Here is a 24,495-nt window from a genome sequence, read left to right as displayed (position 1 = left end):
CCAGCTGGTTACAAAGTCTTTCTTCTAGAGTAAACTCTTCGTCACCAGTGCCACTTCCATGTGATATCCCACAGGGTTCTATACTATTTCCCATGCATTTTGCAGTAACACTGGGTGAAATAATCAGACGTCATGGACTGGTCTACCACTGCTATGCAGATGATACGCAACTGTACCTGTCCTTTGCTACAGCCACTGAGAGCCCATTACCAATCCTAAATGGCAGTCTAGATGAGCTCCAGGAGTGGATGAGTGCCAGTTGGCTGCGACTGAGCTCTGATAAAACAGAGGCCCTGATTCAGACCCGGACGCTCTGAAAGAACGCTCGCTCTGAATCAGGGCGTTTGTTTTTTTTTGGAGCGGCCTCCTGGCCGCTCGCATAGCTGTGGGTTGCCACCCACAGCTATTGCGAGCGGCCAGGATGATGGTCGCGATGGTCAAGACCATCGCGACCATCGGGCTTGCGATGAGACCCTTGTGGTAGGGTCTCTATCAGAGCCAGAAGCTCTCCCACTGACATCACTGGTGATGTCAGTGGGGCCACCCTCAAAAGGCAGGCGTTCGCATGGGAACGCCTCCATCTGTGAAGCCACCCCCACGTCACGCCTCCAAAATGGTGCGAGCTGTCGATCAAAATCGACAGCCGCCCCCTTTTGGTGCGAGACCCGGAGCGACGGAACGCCCGTCGCTAGCCGGGTCTCGCGCATGCGCACGTCGGAGCCAGCTCCGGCGGGCGCATGCGCAGTGGCCTAGCATCGAACCGCTCACGAGCGCAAAGCGATCGCGAGCGGGTCTGAATCAGGCCCAGGGGTCCTTATGATAGGCAACATGACAAGGCTGCAGCATAGCCAACCAACAGGACTTACGCTTAAGGGTTCAGAACTTCTAAATGCTGAACATGTCAGAATCTTGGTGTTGTCCTGGATTGTGACTTGACACTTAAACATCAGGTAACAGCCACAATCAAATCCTCATTCTTTCATCTGAGGAACATAACCAGAATCAAGCACTTAGGGCCTGATTCAGACCCGGTCGCCAGTGCTGAGTGATCGCAACCGGGTCGATGGTGGCCCACAGCACATGCGCACGACGGAGCCGGCTCCGTCGTGCGCATGCGCGAGACCCGGCTAGCGACGAGTAATCCGTCGCTCCGGGTCTTGCACCAATGTCGATGTTGAGTGACAGCTCGCCCCCTTTGGTGGGCGGGCCGGGGGCTTGGCCGGCCAAACGGAGGCATTCCCATGTGAACGCCTGCCGTTTGGGAGCGGCCCCACTGAGATTCCGGCTCTGTTAGAGCCGAAATCTCTCTGGGGCTTGCGGCCACGAGACCCTACCACAAGGGTCTCGTCGCAAGCCCGATAGTCGCGATGGTCTTGACCATCGCGACCATCAACCTGCCCGCTTGCTATAGCTGTGGGTGGTCACACACAGCAATGCGAACGGCCAGGAGGCCGCACAAAAAAAAAAAAAAATGCCCTGATTCAGAGCGAGCGCTCTTTCAGAGCTCTGAATCAGGGCCTTAATTCCCTCAGAAGATCTGCCTAAAGTCATACATGCATTTATATCATCACGCCTAGACTACTGCAATGTCCTCTACCTTGGTCTCGCAGCAAGATAATTGCAGATGGTACAAAATATAGCTGTTAGGCTATTACCCAACCAGCCCCGTTCCAGCCAAATAACACACAGGAGTATATTTACTAAAGTGAGAGTTTTTAGAAATGGAGATGTTACCTTAAGCAACCAATTAGATTCTATTTAACATTTGTCTAGCACCTTCTAGAAGATAATAGCTAGAATCTGATTGGTTGCTATGGGCAACATCTCCACTTCTAAATTATCTAACTTTAGTAAATATACCCCACATTGTTTACTCCCTTCGCTGGCTGCCTGCAAGATGGCGAATTGTTTTCAAGATTGTCCTACTATCAAAACCCTACATGACCAGGGCCCAAGGTACTTGAAGCAGATTCTGATCCCTTACTGTCCCACTCAATTACGGCGATCCGTTGACGAAGGACTATTAACAGTACCTAGAATCTCCCGGAATTAATTTGGAGAATACGGTTCCCCGCACAGTTCAAGATGCCTCCACTCTCAAATCCTTCAAAAATAGACTCAAGACTTACCTGTTCACCCAACCATTTCAGTATCCCTTGCTAAGCTTGTTCTGTATTTTGTGCTATTAGGAGAAAAGTATCATATATATAAATAACTTTATTATAATTGAATCCCCCTCTTATGCTGGGTACACTCAATTGATCGGCCAATATATCTTGTGCGCGTCGTTCAGTGTGTACTGGCGATATGTCTGTGAACGGCATCGTTCACAGACATATTACGTTGGCTGTGCCGCACAGCCGATGCCTAATGTATCTGTAGATATATTGAGGCATCGTGCTGTGTATATGGGCGGACAGCCGCCCCCCGTAAACTTGCTGCAGAGGCCGTGGGGAGGGGGGAAGGGGGGCGCGGGACCTGCGGCAAGATGATTGGTGTTCAGTGTGTATGAACAACTCGATCTGCAGATATATCTGTTGGGTGTGTACCCATCTTTAGTCAGCTTGTGGCAGTTGGAGAACCATACACTGTCTAATACAGGGGTGGCCAAAACATCGATCACGGTGGATGTCCGGGAGCAGCCAGCAGCAGCCAATAAGAGACAGGCAGATTCCTATTGGCTGCTGCACCCAGGCGCAATGCGCTTAGCCGGCGCCAGGCTGGAGAGGTCCTGCCGCTGCCTATTCCGTTTGTCGGGCGCCCGCTGAGATCTTGTTACCAGTGGGCGCCCAGCAGCTCCTTCCCCTGCAGCGGCTGCTGGAGGCTGGAGGGCACCTCTGAGCCCTGCCATCCGGCTCCCGCAGGGGCTGTATGGGAGAGACGTCATGATGTCTCACCTATAATGCCGAGCGGGAGGAGCAGTAGGACGGCGGCTGGCGCAGGGGCGTGGATTCAGGCAAGTATAGTTTTGGGTGTATCTTTTATGTGTAAAGGACACTACTACTGGTGGCACTGCATAAGGAGCACTACTACTGGGAGCACTGCATAAGGGACACTTCTACTGGGGGCATTACATAAGGGACACTACTACAGTGGACATTGCATAAGGGGCACTACTGTGGGCATTATGTATAAGGACACTACTGTGTCGTAACATGAATAAGGGACACTACTATGTGGTGTAATGTAAATAAGATTGTGTATTGTTATTTGAATTGGGGATACAGGGGGTCATTCAGAGTCGGTCGCAAGCGCTGAGCGCTCGCAACCGACTCGATGTTGCCCCACTGGGCATGCGCACGACGGAGCCGGCTCTGTCGTGCGCATGTGCGAGACCCGGCTAGCGACGGGTCTCGCAAAGCGGCCGCCCTGATTCAGAGCGACCTCTTGCAACTAACGACCGCCTCTGAATGAGGTCCACTATGTGTTATTTTGGCAGGACAGACCCCACACCCCTTGCTGCGAGGTCACGCCTCCTTTTTGCATGCCACAACCCCATATTCAGGCTTGGTAGATCACAAAAGGTTTTTCGCCTTAAAAGTAGATCACCAAGTCTAAAAGTCTGGCCACCCCTGGTCTAATATAATGCAGCATTGCTAGGTATCTTGGGGGAGATGTACTAAGCCTTGGAGAGAGATAAAGTGGATGGAGATAATGTATCAACCAATCAGCTCCTAATTGTAACTTTACAGGCTGTGTTTGAAAATGACATTTAGGAGCTGATTGATTGGTACTTTATCTCCATTCACTTTATCTCTCAAGTCTTAGTACATAGATCCCCTTGTGTCTCGCATGATAATGTGTAACTACATGTACCAGCACGAGGAAAGGAGCATGCATTACAGTTTATTTATTGATAATATACTCTCCTGTTGCTTTCATTATAACGTCCGAGAGAGAGTATAGGTAATTCAGTAGGTAAATTCCTCACAATATATAATGCATGCTAAAATAACAACAAATAGAAACAGACAAGTGGGGAAGTGGGAGGGAAAGCAAAGAATGAGAGATGACAAAAAGTAAAATAATATTATAGTAGTATAGAAGGGCTGGACGAGGTAGAGGTGACAGAGAGGGTAGTGGTGGTACAGTGAGTGTGGAGGAAGGGGTTAGAGAGGAGGGTACAGTGGAGGAAGGGGACAAGGAAAGGGGAGGGGAATGGAAGGGGGTTGCAACAAGGAGATGGCAGGGAGTGAAGTGCATGGTATTAGTGTTGCTGGGAGGAGGGCTGTGCTGTGGGCGGAACTCTGTGGAGGAATGTGTATGCTGGGCTTGATGGGATGTGTAAATTATCTGTCCAAACTCGTATTATCCCACTGGATGGAGCTGTGCTCACCATGGTGGTGTCAGTGAAACACTAACCCCGCTCTTCCCAAGTTCCTTCCCTGTATCGCCTCCCGACTGTCCGTCCCTCCTTGCTGTGGTCTGCAAGCTGATCCGAGCCCCGGCCGTGCAGCTGCCTATTTATGTGTCTGAGTCTCGGTTGCCTATTAAGGGATTTACAAGGAGGAGGCAGTAGCAGCGCGGCGGCTCTGAGCCAGGGCTGGTAATCAGCATCATGGGGTTGCAGCCCTTGGAGTTCAGTGACTGCTACCTGGACAGCCCCTGGCTGCGGGAGAGGATACGCTCCCACGAGGCGGAGCTGGACAAAACAAACAAGTTTATCAAGGACTTGGTGAAAGATGGCAAAAACCTCATTACTGCCACTAAAAGTAAGTTTGCACCCACACCAACACCGACTGCCTCAGGCAGGGCTTTTACAGAGTAATGCAATGAGTGACCTCATTATGATGTGGCGTTTCCTTTCTGTAACCATAATTATGTGTACAGTACACTACTAGCTCTGCACAGCCTGCAGCACCTCTTCTCAGGGTGTCAGCTGGAGTCGGGGTTGTGCTGCTCTACCACTTCCCCAGCATTAGCTGTGCATTACACACTGCATGCTGAGGGGACTCATTAACAAGTCATTGGATACTGTGAGAAATGTGTCTAAAATATCCTATATTTTTTAGTCTACTTCACCTGATTTTATTTACTAAATAATGGAGCATACATACGGTCAGCTTTGTCAGATGAACGATTTGAACTATGAACGATTTTTTACTGCATTAAAATTAACGGAATCGTCCAAATCTGACTGCAAACACATCAGATGTCAGATATCGTTATCTGACCATCGGGAACGCGCATTGTTCATCGTTCAGATATGTCAGATTTTCCTTCAGATATGAATGATCTAATTTTTTTAAAATCATCGTTCAGATTTGAAGAAAAATCTGAAAGTGTGTATGCACCATAAGATCTATTTCTGTTATCTGCCATAGCTTTGGCAAAGCCACAAACCAGGAATTGAATGGGTAACCATACCCCTTGGGTGCCAGGGTATCCTGCCACTGCATTGGAAGCTCTCTCCGCAGCAGAGGCCATCACACTACCTTGTTTGTTTTAGCTTGTTGTATGTCATTTTGTTATGACACGTTATGTATATAGTGCTGAGCATATTACTTGAATAACCTGCATAACAACACGTGGAGGCTTCAGTAATACATTACATTGAGTTTATTTATATGTTTACAACTTTGTCATAAATTTAAAGTATGACACAAAGAATTTGTGTTTGTCCTAATGGTGTTGTAGGTTCCAGGGGTTAACAATCACATCAGCAAAAGTCTGACGCATAGCAGATAGATTCACCATCTCCAATGTAGCAAGTAAGCTGGGTAGACACTATACGATGTATCGTATGATTTATCATCCCAACGTGGATCAGAATGATATATCGTACACATCGTAATAGTTCATCACATCGTCCCATCTGCTGTTCTGCACGATGGGGCAATGCAATGAATGACGCTGTGCTGTTATCTGCTGTATGTAACGATTCATCGCACCGTCGTACACCGGATCGTGCTATGTGTATGGCACGCATGATGTACCCAGCTTTACTTTCTTACCAACAGGTAACTTTCAGAATATCGCTTAATCAGTGCAGAATATTACTTGGTAGCTTGTTGGGCAGGTTGCTTACGCACCAAATTATACTGTTATTACAGCTTTGTGGTCCTTCTTCTGAGATAGTTCAGTGCAGTTTCAGATTGAAATGTTTTGACTTGTGATGCTCCACACAAGTTAGTTGGTTACCATTTCCTCCACTCCATTCATGTGAATCAGTATAGTTTTCCAGAAAATAAATAAAAGGATCTACCATAGCTTGGCTCTTTCTTTTATAGAAGATAAGCAGGCAAGGCCATTGGGATATACACAGTTGAACTTTAGAAGTGGTGGCATGGGAAATAAGTTTGTACAGTAGGCCCTGATTCTGAGTTGCACATAATGTCCTCACAAATGAATGGAATTCTAACATGACAATATGCTCACTTTGGGATTGCACTGCCTCCGACCGTGAGAGCAGCCATCGTCACCATCAACGGCACTTACATCTATTCCATGCTTGGTGCATACAACTGAATTTGGCATGTACTGTGCATACACACAGGGCCGTTTCTAGGGGTAGGCGACCCGTGCAATCGCACGGGGCGCTCCGCCTCCGACCTCTGCAGCTGAAACAGCCTATTAATTGCTGGGTGCCCCTTAGAGATTCAGTTACCAGCGGGCGCCCGGCAGAGCAGAGCAGCCGGAGAGACTGAGGCTCCGGCTTCCGGCTCCCCCAATGTGCACTATGGGAGGACGTCATGACGTCTTTCCCATTGTGCAGAGGAGCAGCCGAGCGGAGCGCATGCCTGAGCGGGGCTGAAGGTAAGTATTACTGGGTTTTTTTTTGTGCAGGCAGCCTGGGGACATTATTCTGGGGGCACTTCTGCTGGGGGAGACAGCACTACTGGGGGCAGACGGGCACTACTACTGGGGACATTCTTCTGGGGGCACTTCTACTGGGGGCATTGCTTAGGAGGTACCACTACTGGGGGCATTACTCAGGGCCCAGGGGCACTACTACTGGGGGCACTACTACTTGGGGCTTTACTACTTTGGGCACTAGTACAAAGGGAGCATTACTATTGGGGGGGACTAATACAGGGGCATTAATACTGGGGACACTTACAGGGGGCATTACTATTTCGGGCAATACAACTGGGGACACTACTACTGGGGCACTATAACAGGGACCATTACTACTGGGGGCATTACTGATGGGGGCACTACTAATGGTGGCATGGCATAGGGGGCACCACTCCTGGGGGCACTACTACTGGGTGCACTGTATAAAGGGCACCACTACTGTGGGCTCTGCATAAGTTGCACTACCACTGTGGGCACTGCATAAGGGGCATAAATACAGGGGACACTGCATATGGGGACAACTACAGGAGGCACTGCATAATGGGCACTTTTGCCTGAGAGCCAGTGGGGGGGGAAGCCTAAGACCTGTCGGGCAAGGGAAGGGGCTGGAATGAAGTGTGTATTATGTGAATCTTGTGTTTTATGTGGTTCTGGATTTAATAATGTATTTTAAGTGGATGTGGTTTTAAAACGTAGTTTATGTGCCTCTGGCTTTTCCAATATATTTTATGTGGAAGTGGTTTGTTGCAGTGTATTTTATGTGCATCTTTCTTTTATTTTCAATGTGCTGGGTTCGTTCCCAACGCAACTAAAAACGAGTGTGATGCAAGGTCATATTTCTGCAAATGTCACACCAAAGGCATGCACACAGAAATGCGGCATGGGCTTGTGACAGCTAGGCCACACCCCATTTTTTGAGCGCGTGCCTATGGCGCGCGCGTGCGTGCTGTCTGTCTTTTGTTTAGCTGCATATATTTTTCAGCGCTTTGGCTCTGACAGGTTAGCCAACCCAGTACTCAGTAGTCACAGTGGCTGTCATTCTGTGGTCTTTCGAGATCACACTCCCTTACTGTGATACCAAACCCCCTCATGATGAGGCTACGCCCACTCCACAATATTACTGCTTCGAGGGGGGGGGGGTGCATTTTGACTGCTCGCACTGGGAGCCTCAAACCCTAGAAACTGCCCTGCATACACATGACGAAGGTTAGATAGTAACGGTGACTATGTGCCTAAAAAAATTGTCTAAGTGCAAAATCCTGTTGCCACTCAGTTGTAACCCAGTCAAGTCCGGTCAACCGCCACAGAGAAATAACTGAGATGTTACGAGGTAGAATCGCTCATAATTACTTTAAGATGAGTATGTAGAACTAATATAACCAGACAGAAATAGTAAAGAGAATTCAGTTGTTTTCGTCTGCGGCTGCTACTAATGGGTGCCCTATGAATCAATTCAATTATTGTTCCGATCAGGCACATAGATTTCTTCTCGCAACCTCCTGAGGTGGCGAGCAGATATCAACGAAAAGTTTAGACTGGTTTAGCAGCTTTACGCGTCTAAACCGGTCTATTTGGACACGACATGCTCAAAAAGAGAGGGGTGCCCAAAAGCAATTGCATATCTCCTCCCGATCTCCCGCCACTTTAGGTAAGAGATGGCGTTCGATAAAACAATAGAATTCCCCCCTTTATTTAAGAGATTTGTATGGAGATCAACAAACTAAATTTTAACATTACAGTTTGTGTTGAAGATAATTAAATGTTTTGTTTTCTCCTTCCTTCAAAATGTTCTTTGGTGTGATATTTCTACAGAAGTTTAAATCCAGCAGTGATTTTATTGGTATTTTCTCACAGATGGGGGAATCTGAATTCAACAAAAGCCATATGGATTGATGCCAGGACAGAGGTCTATGTTTTAGCCTCTTTGTGGCTGGCCCAGCCAACGTGTACACCAAGTATAGTGACCCCCTACCTGGCTTTCATGTACAAGTATCTCATCTCCACAACAGTGTTCAAGTGACACACAAAGGGGAGGGATATGAGGACAGCTACAGGGAGAACATAGTGAAAGGCGGAGAGGAATATTTCATCCCAATAGTGCTGTGCGGCAATTTTAGCGTTTCGGCTGTGTCCCATGTCAAAGTCATTCTCTACACTTTGGTCACTCAACCTCCAACGGAGAAGTGGTGGGAAATAGTGTTTGGGGGCACAAGCAGTGGGAGAAGTAGCTTTATGTCATTATACTGTATACCTGCCAACTTTGACCTCTGGATATACAGGTTCTTTTGTTCTGTTCTCTTTTGTAAAATTGACTTTGGAAATCAGTATATTTCCAGACTTTTCCATACCGTAGAATCGCTCAGCTCCTGAACCCAGGTCAAGTCTTTCAGGATGAGTTTGTACAAATGTTGGTTGGTTGTAAAATGCAATAAGAATGTTTACTATGATTATAGGCGTGTAAATCCCCAGTGATTCCCACAACTACAGAATAAAACCCAACATGGTAGATAGTTTGTAATGCTAAGTAAGAAAAAGCTAGTTAGTATGAGGTTGCTTTGTGAGTGTACTTGTCAAGATGAATTGTTAGAAAGTCACTGGAAACTCTATTATATGGAAGAAGGTTCCTAAAGATAGGTGCAGCATGAGAGAAGACTTGTAGGGGTGAGTGAGAAGAGGTGGTCAGAACTGAAGAGAAAAGGAGCTCGTGTGTAAACCAAAGACTACTAAAGTAGTATTTGGTCATATTTGCAAAGAGCTTTGTAAGTTTACACTAGAGTTTGTACTTACAATTCAAACCATTTTCAAGAGCAAGAAATGAAAAGAGTCAGTTTGCAGTGTTATAGTGATTGTTGTATCAAGTAGCTAGAACCTTATGCTAACATTCCCCTTTTGGTTATGGGTATCTCCTAAATTGTGTGACTTTTAAAGTAATGAACCAAATGGTAAATGTGGTGTTGGTACTCAATGGTAAATTCCCGTAACCTTGCTAGACAAGGAATGAAAGTAGCAGGGATTGTGTGCATCATGTTATTATTAGTTGTTTTTTTTTGGAAAATTAAATTATGGAAATGTTGGCACATTGCATATTACTGTGTATCTGCACCATGTTTTGTTGCTTGATGCCTATTACATTCATTCATTATACTCCATGCAGATCACAACATTAGAAATATAAAATATACATGTATGGAAAAGTCATAAATGTAGAACACTCTGAGCCCCCCTCCCCTCCCCTGTGTTCTTGCAGGGCTGCTTTAATAAATTAACAAAAATGGTAATTGCCATGAGCCCACCATTGAACTTCCTGGTATTGGTACATGTATTACAGAGCCTTCAACTAGATTCTGTCTGAAACCCCTGGTGTCCCTAGAAGACACTTGTTTGATGGTGTGTTTCCTACACGTTTGACAATGTGATCATAAGCTGTCCTAGGTCAAATTGAAAAGTAGAACATTAAGATAAGTCTTAATTCTAACCTCTTTCTAGCCCATAAGTCAACCAAATCCAAAATACATAACCATTATACCCTCTTGAATAACAAGGTTTAATTCAGCCATAATTCCTAATCCTTCTCGTGGTGAAATGGTCCTGTCCTACTAGAGCTCTCATTGTCCTCTCTGAATTCAAACATTGGGTGGAATTCAATTGATTTTGCAGCCCGCATTTCCCGTCTAAAGTGACAGGAGATCGTGGGCCGCTATTCAATTGTGCCAGAATTTCACGCTGATCGCGCCCATAGAGGTCAGGTTTAGCCGCGTAAAGCAGCTAAACCCGACCAAAGTGCTGGGCGCAATCACGAAAGGTGATGTTTGGGCGCCCAAACATGTCACTTTTCGCACATTTCAGCTCTCATCCCCCAGGGGCTGCGAGCTAAAATGTAGCGTTTGGCAGCTGATCGCACCCGACAGGAGCAAGAATAGAATAGCTCAGTCGGGCCCGATAGGGGTTGGAGAGAATTGAATTCCGCCCAATGTAGGAAACCCTTAAACAACATAATATGTAATGGTGGTTTTGTTTTAGTTTTTCCTCATGTTTTCCAAATGGGCATGCAGCCCACTGATGTGATTCCCCTGCTCCCCCCTCCCTTCCTCCCAGGCACACAAATGAATGAAAACGCCCTGTGTTCTCCAATAAAATAAACAAACCAGGCAAACGCATCCAAACATATACATCTCTGTTCCAAAATAAACATAATGTGGAAATGGGAACAACAGCGTTCCAATTTCTACATTAATCATTTTACGTATTTTTGGCATAATCAGTTTGCTTATTTTATGCAGTTCTCACACATCTAGTTTATATGCAAAAATGCTCAAGTTTGGCTAGAACCAGTCAATTTAAAGTTGATTTATTTGTATTTTGTCTTGTAAGCCCAACAACTGCAGAACCATATTACAGGTAGAGCCCGGCAGCACTCCATTGCCAAAGGCATCTTAGTGATGACATGTCTGGTGCTGTGATTAGGATCTGTCCTGATCCTCAGCAGCACAAAATGGGAAGAAGCAGCCGCTTTCACTGATAGAATAAAATAGTAGTTATTTTGACAAAAACCCTTTACCTGTAGTTTTTTTTTTTCCAGCTTATCTGCATCAGTAACTGAACTCAGAATTATGAGTGTGAATGTAAAATGTCACTACTGTTTCCTCTGTTTAATGTGTATAAAATATATCTGATGCAATGGAAAAGTTAGTTTAATGATGAATAACTTAATGGAAAAGCTTTGGGTACCGTAGATATTTATTTATTTCTATTTTAGGGTACCCACAGGATACCTTGGGGTATAGGTGATGATGTCAGGCATCGGGCACCATAGAGTTAAAGTTTTCAGCCTCTCAGGATGCACTAGGGTCCCCCTCCTATACCCCGCCCCCGAGCCAAGGCATCTGTTTCGTTGGTGCCCGGCTCGGAGTCGGATGCACCTGTTTAGAGGGGGGCTAAGGTTAGCCCCTGAAGTTTTTTCGCAAGCAGCTGTGGCTGCTCATCTGGAAGTACAGCATGGACAGTCAATGCTGACGTCCATGCTGTCTTCCCTACACCCCCGCCGGTACCAGAACGCCGATACTGATCCGGGGATGCTGGTAAGCATCTGGGGTCACAGCTAGCGGTGACCCCAGATGTTTGGGACCATGGCCGGATTCAAGGGGGCAGCAGGTAAGCAGTGGGGTCCCGCGGTGGGTCCCTGCTGAGTACATGGTCCAGAGTCCCCAGGCAGGGGGCTCCCTGGGGACTGGCTGCAGCGTGGAGCCAGGTAACTAACCTGCGCTTCCACTACCCCCCTGGGACAGCGGACCGTGGCTGAGCGGTAGCGCTGCGGCGTCCCAGGGGTTAATTGCATGCCAGAGGAGCGCGCCTTCCCTGTACACAGCCGGCGCCTCCCCCGCTGCACACAGCCCTCTCTGCATCTGCTGACTGGCCCTGTGGCAGCTCTTCTTCCCACAGGCCAGCTTCCTCTCTGCTACTCGGTGGCCATCTTTTGCTGGAAGCATGGTGAGCGCTGCTGATCGGTGGCATCGCGGTCTGGGTCCCCCGGCATACCTCTCCTCCGTTGGTTACAGGTCTGTGTATGCAGCGCTGTGTCCTACCAGGCCCTGTGTCTGCGTAGTTGGGGATCAGCGCTGATAGTGCAGGAATTGATTTCTTTGCATTGTATGTGACTTCTGCTAACGTCTGCTGCCTGTACTTTCACTTTCTACTGTCAGCCATTTCACTGTCCCTGCTCTTCTTCTGCTAAAGCCCTTGCGGTGCGGTGATTGCAGGGTGGTTCTCCCACTATACTAACAAGTATCAGTGAGAGGGGTCACATACTTACCATGATGTCTGAGAGTGACTCTCCTCTCCAGCTTATTTGTACTACATGCAAGGTACCAATAGCGGAGGGGGAGGGTAACGCGGAGGGGCTATGTCGACAGTGTTATTTATTGGCGCGGCCAATTACTGTCACGGCTCTGGTACAGGAGCCGCCCTGGGCTTGTTTCGCCAAAGCGCTTACAACCCTCGTGGGCCAGTTAGCTCCACAGCCTGCGTTCCCACAGATGGGATTGTCCCAGCAGTCAGTGGTGTCGTTACCCATGCAGGGTTTCCTGAGACAATTGATGGTACCCCACAGTCTCCCTATTTCCCCTCCTCAGGTCTTTCAGGAGCCTGCATGGGTTAATTCACTGACAAGTTCTGTACAGCATTTGTCGGGCATGTTACAAGGGGAGTCTGTGTTGAGGCCACATAAGCGGCCGGTGGCGTCTCTGTCCGCTCCTTATGAGGATGACGACGTGACATCCGATGATGGGGAGATTCTGGATCTTTCTGACCAAGAACCTCTCCATTCTAAAGAGTCGGACGCTAAGTCCAAGGTTTATATTCCTGGACTTATTCGGGCAGTCCGCACGGCTTTAGTGATTGAGGATGAAGATCCTCCAGTGTCCAAGTCAAAATATGCCTTTTTTAAGGATATTAAGGATGACTCCACAGTGTTTTCTCTTTCGGGTCAGTTAGTAGACCATTTAGAGGAGGCGTGGAAACACCCTGGCAAACGGTATCAGCCTCACAGTCGCTTGTCGGTGGCTTATCCGTTTGCGGACAGTTATTTTTCTAAGTGGGAATCCCCTCCACAGGTGGATTCTCATGTGACACGCCTAGTCCGAAGTGCCACATTGCCCATGTCCTCCTTGAAGGATGCTACGGACCGCAAGGTGGTGATCTGCCTAAAGTCCGTTTATTCCCTTGCGAGGAGGGGGGGGGGCAGCCAGGCCGGCTATGGCCATTTGTTGGGTAGCCAGAGCTATGGAGCGCTGGGCTGATATTTTGGAGGCGTCTTTAGATTCTGACTGTTCGGCTGAACAGACCGAGTTGATAGGTAATCTCCGAGATTCGGCCACTTATATCAATGATGCGGCCTTGGATATCAGTACCCAGACTTCTCGGATTTCTTCGGCAGCTGTAGCTGCTCATCGCACCTTATGGTTGCAATCTTGGAAGGCAGATGCTGATTCCAAGAAGGGCTTGGAAGCTTTGCCTTTTAATGGAGAAGTCCTATTTGGTGTGGATCTGGACAAAATTTTAGCCACGCTGGCGGCAGCCAAATCGGCATGTCGCCTGTCTGCTTCGGTTCCTTCCAGTTCAGGTACGTCGTCCTTTCGGCCTTACAGGGCCCAGGGTAGGCCTAAGGCACAGTCTTTTCCCCGACAGGCTGGCCCCAAAAAATCGGCTAAGCCCCGGAAACAGGCCTGGAGTACCAGATGTCCGGCCCCTAAGCCAGATGACAAGCCTGCGGCCTGACGGTCCGGGCCTCCCAAAGTGGGAGGCCGCCTGCAACAGTTCGCCCGGTGTTGGTCGGTTACCACGACAGACACTTTGGTTCACGAGGTAGTTTCTCACGGGTATGCCCTTTCGGCACAGGCCCCCATCCCGATTCATCACCACGGATCTTCCATCAGACCGGAACAAAGCCATGGAACTGCGGAAGGTTTTGCACACTATGCTCCAGGCTGGAGTTATAGTGCCTGTTCCATTCTCCCAGAGGGGCCAGGGTTTCTATTCCAATCTGTTTTTGGTGCAGAAACCCAATGGGTTGTACCGTCCGATCCTCAACCTCAAAGCACTCAACAAGTCCTTGCGGGTGCCGAGGTTTCGGATGGAGACCCTACGGTCCATCATTCTGGCGCTGGAACCTGGGGATTACATGGTGTCGTTGGACATACAGGACGCTTACCTGCATGTCCCTATTCTTTTACGCCATCAACAGTTCCTCAGGTTTGCAATCCGCAACGATCACTTCCAGTTCCGGGCGTTACCTTTTGGGCTGGCGACAGCACCACGTGTGTTCACCAAGGTTATGGCGGTCATGACTGCTTCCCTGCGGCTGCAGGGAGTCCGCATGTTGCCGTACCTGGACGACCTTCTGTTGGTAGCAGGATCTCCAGAGCTCCTTCTACGCCACTTGGACCTGACTATTGCGGTACTGCATCGGCACGGCTGGTTGTTAAACTGGCAGAAGTCCACCCTGATCCCGTCTCAGAGGATTCTGCACCTCGGAGCCTTATTGGACTCTGGACAGGAATATGCCCAGTTTCACTCCAGACCTCTGCATTAATTGATCCTTTCCAAATGGAATGGACTGCCTCAGAGTCTAAGGTCCCAGACAATGGTGCTCACTTCGGAGGTTCGCCTGTCCCTAGCCTGGTGGTTGCAGACGTCCCATCTCAACAAGGGTCGTCCATTCTGGGTGGCGAATTGGGTCCTGTTGACAACGGACGCCAGCCTTTGGGGCTGGGGAGCTGTCACGAGTCCACACTTGTTCCAGGGCAGGTGGACTCAGGCGGAAAAGGAGCTTCCGATAAACATCTTGGAACTCCGCGCCTTTTTCAATTCTCTCCAGCAGGCACAGCTGGTTCTCCAAGGTCACCCCGTACAGGTCCAGTCGGACAACGCCACCACCGTGGCAAGGAGGAACCCGAAGTCGGGCGGCACTCGTAGAGGTGTCCCGCATCCTGGTCTGTGCGGAGCGCAATCTCCCGGCCAAATCGGCAGTGTTCATCCCGGGAGTTCTCAACTGGGAGGCGGACTTTCTCAGTCACCAGGACGTTCATCTGGGGGAATGGTCTTTGCACCAGGACGTCTTTCAACTTCTGGTGGACAGGTGGGGTCTTCCAGAGATCGACCTCATGGCGTCACGGCACAACAAGAGACGAAAAGGCACCTCTGGTGGATGCTTTGTCTGTCCAGTGGACGTTCCGGTTTGCTTATCTCTTTCCTACGTTTTCCCTTCTTCCACGGGTAATCCGGAAATTCAAACAGGAAGGAGGGACACTCCTGTTGATGGCTCCCGCGTGGCCCAGGCGGCACTGGTTCTCAGACCTTCAGGGTCTGTCCGTGGACAGTCCTCTGCGGCTGCCGCTACGACTGGACCTTCTGTCACAGGGTCCTTGTCTTCACCCGGACCTGACTCGGCTGTCTTTGACGGCGTGGCTGTTGAGACGGCCATGTTAAGGTCTAGGGGGTTTTCCAGCTCTGTAGTACGGACTATGTTAAGAGCTCGGAAGCCTTCTTCTGCAAGAATATACCATCGTGTGTGGCATACGTTCTTCCAGTGGTGTCGGCCGAGAGGTTATGCACCTCGGGAGTGCCGTCTGTCTAGAGTGTTGGCTTTTCTACAGGCAGGACTAGACCATGGGGTTCGCCTTGCTTCTCTGAAGGTACAGGTGTCTGCACTGTCCGTCTGGTTCCATCGTAGGATTGCTGCAATCCCTGATGTGTGCACCTTTATGCAAGGTGTTCTCCGAATTCAGCCACCTTTTGTTCCACCGGTGGCGCCTTGGGATTTAGCTGTGGTCCTGAGGGCTCTCCAGGGACCGCCGTTTGAACCACTGGGCTCAGTGGACCTTAAATGGCTGACGGCTAAAACAATTTTCCTTCTGGCCATTGCTTCGGCCAGACGTGTTTCTGACTTAGGGGCTCTCTCTTGTAGACCCCTTTTCTGATTTTTCATAGGAACAGGAAGGTGCTGCGCACTCGTCCTGGTTTCCTTCCCAAAGTTGTTTCGAGTTTCCACATAAACGAGGAAATCGTTGTGCCGGCTTTTCGTGGGTGAGGCCACTTTGGATGTTGTGCGGACCTTAAGGATTGATGCTGACCGCACTTCTTCGTTTAGGAAGTCGGAAGCCTTGTTTGTCCTCTATGGCTTCCGTAAAAAGGGTTGGCCTGCTTCAAAGCAAACTTTGGCAGCCTGGATCCGTATGGCTATTTCTGAAGCTTATCTTCATGAAGGCCTTCCGGTTCCTTCCTCTGTGAGGGCTCATTCCACTAGGTCTGTGGGTGCTTCGTGGGCAGCTCGACGTGGTGCTTCTGCAGTCCAGATCTGCAAGGCTGTGACGTGGTCCTCTGTCCATACCTTTGTGAGGTATTATGCGTTTGACACCTTTGCCTCTCAGGATGCTTCCTTCGGGCGGCGGATTCTCCTTTCAGCACAGGAGCGTCCCCACCCTTAAAGGATACTGCTTTGGGACATCCCCAAGGTATCCTGTGAATACCCCATGAACCCTGATGTAGAAAATATGAGATATGGTAAGAACTTACCTTTTGTTATCTCTATTTCTACGAAGTCTATAGGGTTTCACAGGACTCCCGCCCTGTCGCGACTGTACTGCAGATGGGCTTTACTCTGGTCACCGGTTTTTCCGTCTCCCTCTGGTGAGAATGTGATTCTTGTGTGGGTCCAGATCCTTTTTCTCTCTCTTCCTTACCCTCCTCCGGCCTATGGCTTGGTACGTAACTGAGATGCCTTGGCTCGGGGGCTGGGTATAGGAGGGGAACCCTAGTGCATCCTGGGAGGCTGAAAACTTTAACTCTATGGTGCCCGATGCCTGACGTCATCACCTATACCCCAAGGTATCCTGTGGAACCCTATGGACTTGGTAGAAATAGGGATAACAAAATGTAAGTTCTTACCATATCTCATATTTTTTTACCATTTGCCTGTTTTATTTGTTGGATATGTCAAGGCCTTGCATGTCTCCCTACTAACCTCTCTATTGGGAGAACATTTAATTTGTGCCAAATTCACCTCTGTGTACCTCTTTTATTTGAAATTTGTCTGTATTTTGGGTCTGTTGTACAGATCTCTCTGTGTAAAATAATCAGGGATCTCGCAGAAGTGTAATGGTGCATACACACGGTCAGATTTCTTATCAGATATGAACGATTTTTACAATCGTTATCGTTCATATCTTTGACATGTAGGGCATGCATCGACGAACGATGCGCATTCCCGCATGTCAGATAACGATCAATGACATCGACTGTGTTTGCAGTCAGATTTTGATGATTTCATTCATTTTAATACTGTCAGAAATCGTTCATCGTTGATGAAATCGTTGTAAAATTCGTTCAAACGTTTCATCGTTAATCAAATGTGACCATGTGTATGCACCATAAGTTTAGCTTCTGCTAAACTTATTATGGTGTTAGTAATTGTGTTAGAATTTTTATGTTTTATTAGCAACCTGTCAAAATGACGGGACATTGTCGTGCCTGCGAAAAGTCTCGCCTGAGCGCTCAAACGGGTCAATTTTCGGTAATTTTTGCTCGTCAGCTTGGGGAGCTGTGAGCAGAAATGCGAGCCCCACGCTCTACACACTTTAATTCCCCCCCATAGGTAACTGGTAATAGAGGTGAGGAGCAGCTTTAGCATTTATTATATATAAGATGCTGGTAAAACAAACAGAGTTTCTCTTTCATCCACTAGGGGACACTGGAGGTGCTTACGCTGGGGTATAGAGGCGTGGATAGCTGGAGCTGGCACTTCAATAATTTAAAAGTGTGAAGCTACTCCCCCTCTATGCCCAACCAGCCCTCAGTTTAGAAAATGTGCCTATGGAGCTGGTCACAACCTGCTGTGCTCCTGCAGGACACTTATTTTATTTCTTTTATTTAACATTTATTCTTTTAATTTTTTTTTAAATTATTTTAAACATCTTTTACATTTTTTTTTATTGAGGTACCCTTCGCCACCTCTCTAAAGGTGGGGTCCGGGCACCTGACACCCTGTTACACCTCCAGGGGTTAACAGGAAGGAGTGTGCAGTGCTTACAAAGAAAAGCATCTGACAGCTCCTTAACGCCACTCACATACACAGCACTTCAACTGCCTTCAGAGACACGAAGACAAGTGCTGTTGAAGCCGTCCAGGGAGCGCAGTGAGTATATCACCTGCGCATCCCCCGTCTTCTGCCCCGCTGTCAGCGCTGGATGCAGAGAGCATTATGGAGCATGAGTCATCTTCTCTCCCTCTCCCCGCTGTTGAGCGCGGCTAAGCGGCTCCTACTCAGCGTGGCTGGTAACAGCTGCTAGCGCTGCTCCTGTATTACAGCTCCCCTCTCCCCGCTGCTGAGAGCGGCTAAGCGGCTCATACTCAGCGGGGCTGGTAACAGCTGCTAGCTCTGCTCCTGGATTTACAGCTCCCCGCTGCTGAGCGCGGCTAGGCGGCTCCTACTCAGCGGGGCTGGTAACCGCAGATATAGCAGCTCCCCGCTGAGCGCAGCTGGCGGCTCCTACAACGGGGCTTGCAGTGGGAGGTGATTACTGCAGGCAGCCATACTAGAAGCCATGTAGGCTTGAGGAAGGGGGGCGGAGCTTAACTGCGCGGGCTCCCTGTCTGTTTTACGCGGGAGCGGCTGTGAGTACAGCGTTCTGCTGTTTGTTAACCTGTTGTTTGCCTGCATCTCTCCATTATAGGTAGGGTGCGGCACAGGCAGAAGGCTGATTCTTCTGACTACATCCCTGACAAGAGGCTGTGAGTAATCACTGGGGTGTAAGTGCAGGGAATCTAATGTGTGGGCGGGGGTACCTCTTCCTGTGTCCCAACCAGCCTTCTGTTTTATTTCTAATTCACTTTTGTTTCTACTGTGTACCTCTGGTGACTGTGTGTATCCATGTCAAACAGAACAAAAGCGGCTCAAAAGATGTTTACTGTTCTAGGTGTAACAACAAACTAACTAAGCCGCATGCCACTGGGTCTTCGTTATGTGATGCTTGTATAGCAATAGATCCACCTATGGCTACTACTAATTCAGCTGCTACTCCATGGGCTGCTGACATGGTAGGCGTTATGTCAGAGTTAGCTGAGGCACGTAAGTCTCAACCTCCCTGGGTGGCGGGGTTAACAGTCTCTAGACACCTTGGTACAAGTTATGGGTACAGCGACATCCGCACCCTCCACTTCCTACCAAAGACCGAAGAAGCGTACTCTGACGACTGTTCTCCAGTCAGAGGAGTCGGGCGAAGAATTTCTCGCTACAGAGGATACCGAAGTAGGGGAATTGGAGGAAGCTTTACAGGACGATACCCCTCAGGAGTTAGGAGTCCTCCTCTCCCGGGGTGGAATCTCTAATTTTGGCGGTCAGAAAGACCCTGAATTTACCTGAGGATATAACTCCTCCATCACAGGAGTTTGAATTATTTCACGAACAACCTAAGAGCTCTGCGGTTTTGCCGTTCTCACAGCAACAGCTCTCGGTGGCCTGGAAACAGCCGGATAAGCGGTTCCAAATTCCGCGCCGGTTTTCGTCTAGCTACCCGTTTCCATCATCCATGATGGAGAAGTGGGAAACACCTCCTCCAGTAGATGCATCTGTCTCCCGTCTCTCAAAGAAAACAGCACTCCCAGTACCGGGAGCTACAGTACTAAAAGATCCGTCGGATCGTAAGTTGGAGACAACGCTAAGATCTATTTATACTGCAGCGGGTGCTCAACTTAGGCCCACACTTGTTACCGCTTGGGTTAACAAGGCTGTGGTTTGCTGGGCCGACCAATTGATTACAGGTTTGGACTCAGGTACTTCCAGAGAAGAGTTACGTTTACTAGCAGAACACATCCGTGAATCTGCAGTTTACATGGGAGATGCTTCAAAAGATATCAGTCAGATTAGTGCTCGCATGTCTGCTTCGGCGATTTCGGGCCACAGAGCCCTCTGGCTGCGTGCTTGGCAAGCTGACGCAGAATCCAAGCGTGCGGTGGACGGTCTACCATTCACTGGCAACATGCTGTTCTGACCGGAATTAGACAAATGGATATCCCAGGCCACGGGGGGTAAGTCTTTCTTCCTCCCGTCAATTGCACCGGCTCCCAGAAGATCATACACTGGACCTTTGTTTAATTCCTTTCGTGCGCCACATTCCTTTCGTGGTAAGGCCAGAGGTGCGCCCACACAACCAAGAGGTGGCAGAGGTAGAGGTCACCCACACATGGTTGCTCGTAGACAGGAGCCTAAACCAGCCGACAAACAGGTGGCATGACGGTCTTCCGTCCCACCTGGGACCATCTGCAGTGGGAGCCCGCCTGCAAGGATTTCAGCAAATTTGGAACCAGACTTCTACAGAACCATGGATCCGCAGACTTATTTCCCTGGGGTACCGAATAGACTTCGAAGCACCCCCTCCACCTCTTCACTACAAGTCTGCCAATACAGGCAGACAAAGCCAGGGTTCTACAGGTGGCTATCCAGTCTCTAGTAGTATTTTCTGTGCTAGTTCCAGTTCCGGAACTTCAACGAGGTATGGGGTTTTACTCAAACCTGTTTGTAGTACCCAAGCCGGATGGCTCGGTAAGGCCTATCTTAAACCTAAAGTCTTTGAACCTGTATCTGAGGATGTATTGTTTCGGGATGGAGTCTCTGCAGTCGTTTATAGCGAGCTTGGAACCAGGGGAGTTCCTGATATCCCTGGATATCAGGGAAGCCTATCTCCATGTTCCCATTTGGGAACCTCACCAGGCCTTTCTGCGTTTCGCCCTTTTTGTAAGATCATTCCCAGTTTCGGGCATTACCGTTCTGGTTATCCTCGGCTCCCCGCATCTTCACCAAACTCATGTCAGTCATGATCGCTCTCCTTCGGTCATCAGGAGTGAACCTAATACCTTATTTGGATGACCTGTTACTCAAGGCTCCATCGGTGTTTCTATCAGATCATGCCATTACTGACATATCATACTCTAATCCAACACGGTTGGATAATCAACTTCAAGAAGTCGAATCTCAATCGGTCCCAGAAACTTCTGTGCTGGGCATGATATAGGATAGGAAATCACAGAAGATTTTTCTTCCAACAGACAAGGCCAGAGATATCCGGTTGTTAGTTCAGCTTGTCCTCAGAACAAAGAAGGTGTCCATGCTTCTTTGTCTGCATCTCTTGGGGAAAATGGTAGCTGCTTTCGAGGCACTACAGTTCGGCCGGTTCCACTCCAGGGTGTTTCAGCTGGACCTGTTAGCACAGGGGTCAGGGTCTCATCTGCTTCTACATCGACAGATCCGTCTGAACCCGGTTACCAGAGTAGCTCTTCTTTGGCGGACACAATCCAGCAATCTGTTAGCGGGCAGAAGATTCGGAGTATGGGACTGGATCATCGTAACAACGGATGCCAGTCTGCGAGGATGGGGAGCAGTAGTCCTCGATTATCACTTTCAGGGTCGATGGTCCCCTCTAGAACAGAAGTGGCCCATAAATGTGTTGGAACTCAGAGCGATTTACAATGCTCTGATAGAGGCGACAGAGTTTCTAAAGGCTCGTCCGGTAACAGTTCAGTCCGATAACGCGACAGCCGTCGCTTACATCAACCGCCAAGGAGGGACTCGGAGTCGCATGGCTATGCGAGAAGTAACTCAGATCCTCCGGTGGGCCGAGAATCAGTCAGTAATACTGTCGGCGGTATTCATCCCGGGTGTGGACAACTGAGAAGCAGATTACCTAAATCGACAGGTTATCCATCCCGGGGAATGGAAGCTTCATCCAGACGTGTTCAACGCGCTGATACGTCGTTGGGGATGTCCTCAGGTGGACCTCATGGCATCACGATTGAATCGTCAGCTTCCAGTATACGTGTCAAGAACCCCGAGATCCGCAGGCGGAAGCAGTAGACACTGTGACAAGTCCGTGGATCTACCACGGCGTTTACCTTTTTTTTTTTTTCCCCTCCGATTCCACTTCTTCCTTGTCTTCTAAAAAGGATAAAACAAGAGACAGCCTCTGTAATTCTCGTGGCCCCGAACTGGCCTTGGAGAAGTTGGTTCTCGGACCTTCGGTCCCTATTGTCAGACGATCCGTGGCCCCTTCCTCTGCGCCCGGATCTTCTACAGCAGGGCCCTTTTCATATACCCCAACTTAGCGCAACTGCGTTTAACGGGGTGGCTCTTGAAACCGATATCCTAAGACGTAAAGGCATCCCAGACGCGGTTATTCCCACCATGCTACGTGCCAGGAAACCAGTTTCGGCTGCGCATTATCATCGCATCTGGCGTGCTTATATATCGTGGTGTTCCAGTCGGGGTCTTCCGTCTAGGACCTTTCGTTTGTCCCGGTTTCTGCTTTTCCTTCAGACGGGTCTGGATTCTGACCTTCGTCTGGGAACCTTAAAGGTGCAGATTTCTGCCCTTTCCATTTTCTTTCAAAGGAAATTGGCCATCATTCCTGAGGTGCAGACGTTTCTTCAAGGGGTATTGCGTGTGCAACCTCCTTTTGTACATCCAATAGATCCCTGGGACCTAAACTTAGTGCTTCTGTTTCTTCAGTCGCCCATGTTTGAACCTTTTGGAGGAGGTTGATCTTAAGTTCCTGTCTTGGAAGACTGTCCTCCTCCTGGCTCTCGCTTCGGCTTGTAGGGTTGGCCAGCATCTAAACAGACTCTGGCACGTTGGATCGGGCTGACTATTCATCAGGCTTATGTGAGTGCCGACCGTCGGCCTCCTTCGTCCATTTCGGCTTATTCCACACGTTCTGTGGGTGCGTCATGGGCAGCCGGTAGAGGAGCCTCCACGTCACAATTGTGCCGTGCGGCCACTTGGTCTTCAGTTCACACGTTTATCAAGTTTACAAATTTGATACGTTTGCGTCTTCGGCATCCCGTTTTGGCCGCCTTGTTCTGCAGGCGCCACAGAGCACTCCCGCCCGTGGGGATAACTTTGGGACGTCCCCAGCGTAAGCACCTCCAGTGTCCCCTAGTGGATGGAAGAGAAAATAGGATTTTGGTACCTACCAGTAAATCTTTTCTCTGATTCCACAGGGGACACTGGACGCCCACCTCTGCGCTCTTTGCCTGCCTGTTTGGTTTGTTCCGTATGTTGTATGATTCAGTTATTGTGTGTTCTTCTCTCCTTTTTACTCCATTTGTTCTCCATCTCCTCTCGGTCTTCATTTTCTAAACTGAGGGCTGGTGGGGCATAGAGGGGGAGGAGCTTCACACTTTTAAATTATTGAAGTGCCAGCTCCAGCTATCCACGCCTCTATACCCCAGCGTAAGCATCTCCAGTGTCCCCTGTGGAATCAGAGAAAAGGATTTACCAGTAGGTACCAAAATCCCATTTTTTTTGTTAATTGGGGGTTGTCAGGATCTTTTACAAAATGGGCAGTTTTATGCCACATTTGTTGAGGACAAATTAAAACTATAGTCAATTCTTTGCTGCAATTGTATTTTTGTGTAAAAAAGGTTTTTGTTTGATTGTTACACAAGATGGTATGAGTTTTAATGCATTGATTTTCTTTATTTCTCTGTTTGAATATCTGTATTCATTGCAGGCATAGGTTATACTATAAATATTTTCTTATGCAGCTTATTTAACTAGTTACAGCTAAACCCATTTATTTTTATTTACATTTTTTTTTTTTATTTTTAAGGCTACATTGTCCTGAACATAAGTTTTCAAGCACATGGGTGTTATTTTCAAGTGTGTAATGCATGCTCTCCAAGCCTTTCCCATGTTCAGAAGAGCTAATACTTTGATAAATGCAAAGCAGTTAAATGGAAAATATAAGTACATAATGCACCTTTAAGGAATCTTTGAGACATTTTAATGATTGTGCTTCAAACACTCTTTTAAAAGGAAGAACAACATACCTGGTTTTGTCTGTGATTTAACTAGTTACTTTTGTCTTTGGCCTTCAGTATTTCTAGGTCCACACTCTGTACCTTTTTCTTCTTACCACTTTTTCCTTATTTTACTGTTGTACCTCTGCTGGGAATGCCATGGTTCTCTATTGGAAATGGTGGGGGATAAGGGCAGTTCTAGCTTATGATAGTTGCTCTACATAGAGGGAAAATATTGTTGCTCGGTTTTCTATGGGTTCCCTTACACCTATTCACTTTTTAATGTTTAATAAATACATGAAAACACACTGAAAATAAGTCCATCATTTCCTACAATCTGAAATGTCTGAGAGA

At 48.3% G+C, this 24,495-nt stretch overlaps 1 protein-coding gene across 2 annotated transcripts in view; it reads left to right on the top strand.

Moving 5' to 3' along the window:
* The first annotated feature begins 4,246 nt into the window (after positions 1 to 4,246).
* ARHGAP10 (Rho GTPase activating protein 10) overlaps positions 4,247 to 24,495 on the top strand; it is a 329,480-nt gene continuing 309,231 nt past the window's right edge. For both annotated transcript variants that reach the window (XM_088448420.1, XM_088448421.1), the window contains exon 1: positions 4,247 to 4,712. In XM_088448420.1, the coding sequence (XP_088304546.1) occupies positions 4,559 to 4,712 (154 nt within the window). In that variant the 5' untranslated portion in view covers positions 4,247 to 4,558. The remainder of the gene's footprint in view (positions 4,713 to 24,495) is intronic.

Source organism: Taudactylus pleione, unplaced genomic scaffold, assembly GCF_031769625.1.
Source record: "Taudactylus pleione unplaced genomic scaffold, aTauple2 ptg000021l, whole genome shotgun sequence".
Classification (NCBI taxonomy): domain Eukaryota; kingdom Metazoa; phylum Chordata; class Amphibia; order Anura; family Myobatrachidae; genus Taudactylus; species Taudactylus pleione.
This window is presented reverse-complemented; position numbering and strand designations above follow the sequence as displayed.